The following is an 8,476-nucleotide window of genomic DNA, read 5'->3' as shown; positions in this document are numbered from 1 at the left end:
TGTGTTTATCTGACACCTTTTCCAAGTTATAATGAATTTAAAATTTGTGATAATTTAAGACCTTCAGTGTGACCTTGACTTTTGTCTTCAGGTCATATGTTACACCAACAGTTTTTCTATCAGAACTCAGACAGGCTCCCCCCCCCCTTCATTTTACTAAATCCTTTTCGCAGCTTCAGGTCACTGAATATGATGTTATCAGTGGTGAGCCGTCACTGGCCTAAACTCCATCAGAATCACTGACTAACGTTGCAATTTTCCCATTAATCTTTTTACATTATTCCCAATAGTCTATTGTCTTCATTTCATTTCATCTGGGCTGTGGTGCTTCCAGCAGTGTGTGTTCATGTTAGAGCTTTTATCCAATCATCCATCCATCCATTATCTATACACCGCTTAATCCTCAGGGAGGGGGCTGGAGAATATCCCAGCCGACTTAGGGTGAAGGCAGGGGACACCCTGGACAGGTCACCAGTCTATCGCAGGCCCACACTTAGAGACAGACAACCAAGCACACTCACATCCACACCTACGGACAATTTAGAATCACCAATTAACCTCAACATGTTTTTGGAAGCCGGAGAACCCGGAGAGAACCCACGCTGCACAGGGAGAACATGCAAACTCCACTCAGAAAGATTCCGGTGTCCACACCGGGACGTGACCCGACAACCTTCTTGCTGCGAGGCAACAGTGCTACCAACTGCGCCACCTTGCAGCCCTTTTATCCAATCATATCAAATCAAATCAGGTTTATTGTCATTTTGCTGTACACACACAGTACTGCAGGCAAGATGAGAGAGCGTTTCTTCAGGATCATTTAAATTTTGCAGAATGCACGTCTTGGATAGGCAATCTCGCTGTCTCCTGAAGGGGGCGCTACATCCATGCGCACCGCCATTCATTGAACATGGCAAACCTCTTCAGGTCCTGGTAGGTCTTCAGGGACACAAAGACACACACGATGGTGTGACGATGGTGAAGCCGCAGATGCTGCCCAGATCTAGCTGTCTGTCTACCCGGAATAATGTCGTCTCCTCCAGCTGTATGTCCGTCTGGGATGTTGTCATGGAGCCATGTTTCTGTTAAAGCAAACACACAGCAGTCCCTCCACTCTCTGCGGGTTTCTGTATTTCAGCCATCATGTGTTGCCAGGGTCACAGAAATCTGCCCTGAGGCCTTCGGAATCAAAAGTGCAGGCGTCTGTAGCTTAAAATGAATTGCAATGAAACTGTTGCTTCAACCAATCAGATTTTGAGTTGGTGGTGTCAGGGAAAGCTAGCTGGCCTACGGTAATGTTAGTACTTTCACATCCTCTGATTGGATGGTCAGAGAGCTTAGCAAGAGCTCGCGGTTCCTGTCTGTAGCAACCTGCACAAGCAAGATCGTAAAAGTATATATATATATATTGTTTGTTTGTTTTTTAAAAGTTAAGCAAGCGGACATTCTCAGCCCTCCAGCGAATTAAAACTTAAGCCAGAAACACGACTGGACAGACCTGACTTTCAGCGTTAGCCTCCATGGTGATAAAACAGGACTTATTGTTGGAAGTGAAACGCTCGGATTAGCTGCTCAACAAAGTGATTGAACTCCTCGTGAGGAAAGAAAGGAGGATGGAGTTTATGTTCAAATAATCACAAGTTTTGGTTAGTAAAATATATATTTTTGTCATTTTATTGGGTTAAAATTGATGCTTCTGCTTGATGTGATGTATGTGGTGCAGCTGTGGCTGCAGTAAAAGGAGACTTGCTTTAGTGATGCATTCATTCTGGCTGCATGAGATACGTGTCTGCGATGGAACATCCTGTTATGCTGCCTTCCTGTATAATGCTGATGGTTTCTATAGCCGTGGCATCATAATGACGGTGTTTAGAGGTGATTTGATTCAGGTAGGACGCCACTGAAGGCCTAGGAGTAAAATGCACGACCCACCACTGGATATTATGATTTTTTATTTTTTATTTTTAAAGAGAAAAAATTACTGCAGGTGCAGACTGGGCAAAGCTGTTGAGCAGCTGGATGCCTGCATTCTGTGTCTGAGTGTCAAGGTTGTGTTCAAGTCAGCCAGGGTTCAGTGGAAAGTGCAGCTCTGTTTTATGAGCTTGAGCATGAAGGGGGTCGTCCACGCCATGAATACTCTTCCCGGAATGTCCTTTTGTCTAACGTGCCACCAAGCAAGACTTACTTGAGTGGTTACCATAGTAATGGCGGTTTGTTGAATATGTGTAAGGGTTTTGGGAGGGGTGGGCGAGACAAAAACGCAGAGTTTGTTTGTTGGGGAGTTAAGGGCAGAGACAGAATTCCTGACATGCGTGTGCCCAGCAACAGCTCGCCTATGAATTGGACTGATCTGGATGATATTACATGTACTGGTAAAGTCAAAAAAGAGCTTTTTATTTTAGGAAGTGGATCTGTTTTTTAAGCCACCTCTGTTCTTCATAAATCTGAATCTGAACCTGTGTCACAAAAAATAAAAATGAAAAATACTTTATTTATCCCCGAAGGGAAATTCAATATAAATGCAACATAGTCCACTTGAAAAACATCAACCATGGAAGCAAATAAATCCAGATATGCACAAAACATCTGATTGAAGACATCAAAAAAAGCATTTTATCTGTACGCTGTGATAGAGGAGACTGTAGCCTTCCTGACGTCAGTACATGACATAAACATAAATGCACATAATATGTAGAAGCCAATGTATTGTGCATTTGTGGAGCATGTCCTTCAAGTAGCCTAGAAAGTAGTGTAATAACAACTGTGTTACCATGGTGACGATGGTGTCCGCAGCTGATCAGGCATGCGTCCTCAGGAAAGTATAATTAACCCAATGGCCATCACATACTGATACTGTAGTAACTCAGTTCAGCCCATTTCTCACCAACATCCAACACGTTGACTACAGTCATAATGTTGTGACTCTTTGCTGTGTCAGCATTTCTAAACTCACATCCCCATCAACAGGAGGCCATCAGTACTGCAGAACTAAAACAGTTTTCTGATGTTCCACTGCTATAGCTAAGGTACACTTACATTTAGGCACAACAACCACTTATCTAGGTTTTATGAAAACATTTAGATTTAATTAGTGGTTGTAAGGTTTGGTTGACCCACCCATCCACCCTGACTGCATCCCTCTGCAGGAGCTTGTGACGTTAGCTCCTGATTGGCAGGAGTTCTAATTACTGCAGCTGTCATTTAAACATAGAGTATGTATACTTATGTAAACGTTTAATTGTTATAAGGGCACTGACTGAAGCAAATGCTGTTCTCATCACTGTTCACCCACTTCAAAACTCTTCTGTCACTACTTCAGTTTTTGACATTTGTCTGCATTTTACTGCTGATCTTTTTTTTTAACTTAAAGCAATATTTGAATGTGGGCTTGTCAAGTATTTTTACAATCTGATATCACTGCTTCAGTTAAGGCTCGTCCTGCTGTTGTCTGTTAATCTGCCCGGCTATCGGAGGGAAATTGAAATGTTGGGGAGGGGTCAGGATGGTTCAGTAGTAGATTTTTTTTTTTTTTTGTCGGGGAGGGGGGTATCGCCTTTCATTCCCCCTCAGGGAAGACCACATGACCTGGGATAATGGAGAAATGCAGAGAAGAAAGAAAGAAAAAACAGAGAGAGGAGAGAGAGATGTTGAGCCCCGCTACACTGAGTTCTTCAATGAAAACCACATGTAGGACAAAGGGAGGGGGTGAGGTCTGTGTGTGTGTGTGTGTGTGTGTGTGTGTGTGTGTGAGGAGGGGGGAGTGTAATGACTAAAACCCAGCCTCCGAGAGGGAGGGGAGGGAGTGCCTATGAGCTTCGCTGACATTTCCAACAAGCGTTGCAGGGGAGAGAACAGTGTGGGACGTACAACAACAGGACAGTGTGTGTGTGAAGAGTCTTTACCGGTATATATATCACACACTCTCTCACATACACAATCTGAGCTGTGGGCTTCGGTACGACTGCAAGACAGACAGTCAGTTTGGAAAAGAAGAAATAGAGGAGAAAGCTAATCTCACTGGCCTGTGTGATCTGTTTTATTTCTAGAGAATAGAAGAAACGTTTAAAAGTAGTAGAAGAAGAAAAGAGGCCAACATGTCCAACGCCTTGGTGAGGAGAAACTCCAGCAAAGCAGGTTTACAAAACCTGATGAGGTATGCATTGATCTTTTTCTATTTGTGTTGTTGGTTTCTGTTGGTTTCATACAGAAAAGAGCAGCTCAGGTTAATATTTAAATACCACGCAGGCACACACACACATACACACACACACCTTTCACATACTTCACTCAGTGAGTTTAGTTCAGTTTTTTCAGCTTCACATGTGAAACATGAGGAGGACGACTGTTGAGCATTTCCAGCATGTCATATTTGCAGATAAAGACAAAGGGGGTTGTTTCCACATTTGAAGTGTGTGTGTGTTACACGTTTTTCTAAATGGGAACAGTGGAATGGGGGTGTTTTGGGTCCTACAGGTTTTTGTGGGGATTTGAATCACCTCACCTCCCTTCATATGAATGAATAAGAACAAAGGAGTCATATTAAAATCTGTTTTGTGCTTCCTTCAGTGTGTTGAACACATTTACAGACCAGTCGAGGCTGCTCTGTTTCACTGAGAAGGGAAGTGGTATCAGTGACCGGTGTCAGAGGTGAAAGGTCTCCTGAGTCCCTCTTTTGTCTTCTGGGTGCTCACGGGTGGTGGCACGTCCTGTCTTTTAAAAAGGAAGCTTTTTTTCATTCTGTGTCAAGTTCTAGTGTGACTTTTTGGGAGTTTTTACCACAGATGATAACAGCTCATTCTGCTGACTCAGAATGTAATGGGAAGATGCTTTGTCTTTGGAGACATTTGATGTTTGGAGTAATAAATTCTTGGCTGACTTGGCTTGGAGACATTGCAGATGACACATTGAACCAACACTGTTAATAAGGGGCAGCAACTAAATTCCACATAAAGTCATTAGTTTTTGCTGAAGTAAAGGAGAGCTCAGGCAACATCTTTCTTTGTAGATTCTCGGTCATCCTGGTCATGTTAATCCTAGGAGCCTCACTAGAAAGTAACTTGACTTCTCTTTTAGGTTCTTGACCTTTCACCTCTCATCCAAGAGGCTTCCTGAGTTCTAACGGTCTGATGGGGAGTTGCAGAGGCATATAGCTTATAGTCCAGCACACATGACTTCGTTCCCTGTTATTCTTCAGATGGAAGCTGAGTCTTGTCCTGAGGAGCTGCTCTGTTGTTGAGCCATGTGCTTGTGAAGCTGTTGTTTGGTCTATTCTATGTACAAGTCTGTGCACTCCTCCCTGCATTGGACTGCATCTATAACGTTGGTGTGTTGGTGTTTTACCCCTGGGGTGAACCGATTGTTGTGTCACAGGGTTTCTGGGTCTAAAGTGCAGTAGTATCTTGTGTTTGAACACAAAATATGTTCCTCCTGTTCTTCAGTTCTTTGCTGTAGTGCTGTGTGTTGCAGTTTGCAACTTGACTTTAGGGCTACAACTAAGGATTATTTTAGTATTGATTAATCTGTTGATCATTTTCTTAATTAATTAATTAGTTGTTTGGTCCATAAAATGTCAGAAAATAGTGAAAACTGTCAATCAGGGCTACCTAAAGCAATAAGATGACGAATGTTTTGTTTTGTCAGCAACTCCAAGTTAATCAGTTTAATATTACAGAAGAGGAAAGCACTCAGAAAATATTCACATTTAACAAGCTGAAATCAGAGAAACTGAAATTACTTTTTTCCCAAACTATTGCCCAAACTGATTAATAACCAAAAAAGTTGACAAATATTTTATCAGTAATCAATTAATGAAATTGAAGCTCTACTTAATTTTGGCTTCATAGAAAAGTTTGACATTTTTGGAAATATCATTTCTGGAGAGTTTGGTGATAATAACAATGTGACTTTCATACCTTTCCGTGAAAGGCAGCTGCTGGCAGCTGGTTAGCTTAGCTTAGCATAAACACTAGAAAGAAGGACAAACAGCTAACCTTTCCCTCTCAAGGCCAAACAAAGTCCATCTGCTAGAACTTCTAAACATCAGTAATTAACATGTCATCCCTTGTTAGTTTATTCCATACAAAAACATTATTTTTAAGGGACAGATCCAGGTGTGGTATGAATCCACTCATCTCACTCTCCACCAGAAAGGGATGGCTGTATTTCCTAAATGTGAAACTGTTCTTACACCAGTGACTTGTGACATCAGTGGGATGTGATTCCTCTGACATTCAGAGGATACAGAACTCTGCATCACCACACATATGTCTGACCTGCTCAGTGATTTGAGTAGGTGTGGTCTTGTGGTCATTGTTTTCTGCAGTTTGGAGACAAATTTGAGCAAACAGAGCTGTGGTGAAGAATAATAATGGGGGCATCACATGTCTACATACACGAGATAAACAGAGATGGTTCTGTGCTGTGTAAGCTGTAGTGAGAAGTAAAAGCTTTGCAATCTGCAGATTTCCTTCATTAACATGACAAACATTAACTTGCCAGAAAGCTTCTGTGTTAACTGCTGTCAGAAGAGACATCATGAGTGAAATAAGCAGCCAACACCATGGCAGAGCATTTCCACCTTCACACTGCAGTGTACTGATGACAGTCTCAACACACTGATTCAGTCTTGCAGGGTTTTTTTTTACACAACAAACCAGTTTCTTGTTCTAACATTTATGACATAATAAATGATAATAAATGACAGAAATAATCCAATATTACTACTTGCCATTGTGTAGTGTCGATTAGTTTAACAAAGTTGCATCAAATAGGTTAGGGTGGGTGGAGAGAGAGAAATTTCTGCAGCAAACGACGGGCAATTCTGCAAAACTGGACCTCTAGAACATCCTTACAGCTCGCCAACGTGCTTCAGAACACCTCTGAGGACGGTGGAACGTGCCTACATTGTAGCATTATTGAAGATCGTTGTGTCCTAAAGTGTTTTAATTACAATCAGTGCTGCATTATTGACATTAAATTCATCCATTTTCACACCAGAAACTGGGTTTACTCGGGCTGTATGAGGCCCAAAATCTCAATATACCATCTTGTTCTGCTATAGTCATACAGAATATTTTAGTTTTAAATAATTTAGGACTACTTCTAATTAATTTTTCTGCAGATTCGACTGTGAGCAACGGAGTAGAATCATCCACTGTCATCTGTTTTATTTGTTTGCTGTTGTCTGCAAAGATGACCAAACTAGTTGAGAATTATTATATTATTTTATTGAAACAAGTCCTCAAAGACAGATTGAATTTTACAACATGAATATTGTTTGCCGTCAGTTATATTCACCATGATAATAACTTTACTTGTTCCTGCAGTGGTTGATAGAAAGCAAAGCTTGAGGGACTTTTCCATGGTTCTATGATTTCTGTGGTATTTCTATGACCTGCAGATGTCATTGATCTATATTGAAATACCTCAACAAACAGTTAGTCTCCTCTTAGTTAGTAGCTTTTGCTTGTCAGACAATCCAACTCTTCACAGGATCCCTTTAAGGCTAACCATCCCCAGCTGTTCTTAGAGAGTGAATTTGAAACAAATCTACAGTTCTTGTGTGTATTTCTTGCTGCCGTCAAGTCTCTCTCTCTGATTTTGAAAATTAATTTATGAACACTGCAGTCTGAGGGGGTGTTTCTGTTCCGAATGAGGCCAGACATGTTTTGGCCTCCAAAGACCTGAAGCTGAAGTTACCATTCAAAGTAGCTTTGTTAAAACAACAAGGGGCCATCAGGCAATTCAACAGATGCTTGACAAGTTTGTGAATCTTTGTGAGCTTTAATGTAAAAGCAAAAACACTTCCTTGTCAGTGTAACAAGTGGTTTTCCACTAGGAGTTTCCATACGGGAAACTGATGCATGGATAAGTCATACGCTGCATTACGACACTGAGCTTCTGCTTTGTGAGGCTGTTTGTGGCGTCTCAGTGATTCTTGCAGTGTTGTCATCAGTGAGTCACAGTGAGAGCAGCCGTGGGGCTGTGTGTTTATGGAGCAGATAACAGCTGGAGGAGGCAGCACCTCGCTCTGATTCAGTCCTCTCAACAGATGGCTTCAGTCTAGAGGAGTTGACAGCAACAATGACCTCATGCCAAAAACACGGCACCACTCGCACGTTGTAGGCATTTCAGCTAAACTGTTTTACATCCACTCTCCACCATATCAGATGACTTCATTCTCTCTACATTTTTATGCGTTTAGCTATTAAGGAGTTCAGGTTCATCCAGACTGTTTTGATATTTCTGGCTCATGTTGTTTTTGGTAAATGTGAGCTACTGTATTCTTTCCATTTACTTCAGACACTAATTTGTGACACATTTGCTTGGGAAATTTCAAGAGTTACATAAAGAATTCTTAAATATACAAAAGTCAATTACTCAGATAGTTAAGCAATAGAAAATGAGTCAGCAAGAACTGTGAAGATCAGTTAAAGCCTCGGTCACAGAGGTCGTAGAGGAAAGGTTGCAAGGGCTT

At 41.5% G+C, this 8,476-nt stretch overlaps 1 protein-coding gene across 2 annotated transcripts in view; it reads left to right on the top strand.

Annotated features, from left to right (window-relative positions):
* The first annotated feature begins 3,804 nt into the window (after nt 1-3,804).
* lsp1a (lymphocyte specific protein 1 a) overlaps nt 3,805-8,476 on the top strand; it is a 47,033-nt gene continuing 42,361 nt past the window's right edge. Inside the window, exons 1-2 of one of the 2 annotated variants that reach the window (XM_008281703.1) lie at nt 3,805-3,904; nt 4,047-4,153. In XM_008281703.1, the coding sequence (XP_008279925.1) occupies nt 3,809-3,904; nt 4,047-4,153 (203 nt within the window). In that variant the 5' untranslated portion in view covers nt 3,805-3,808. Of the gene's footprint in view, nt 3,956-4,046; nt 4,154-8,476 lie in introns of both variants that reach the window. The other variant, XM_008281702.1, reaches the window with a different exon arrangement.

Source organism: Stegastes partitus, unplaced genomic scaffold (assembly GCF_000690725.1).
Source record: "Stegastes partitus isolate 25-593 unplaced genomic scaffold, Stegastes_partitus-1.0.2 Scaffold242, whole genome shotgun sequence".
Taxonomy (NCBI): domain Eukaryota; kingdom Metazoa; phylum Chordata; class Actinopteri; family Pomacentridae; genus Stegastes; species Stegastes partitus.
The sequence above is the reverse complement of the archived record's forward strand: the minus strand, read 5'-3'. Positions and strand labels throughout refer to the sequence as shown.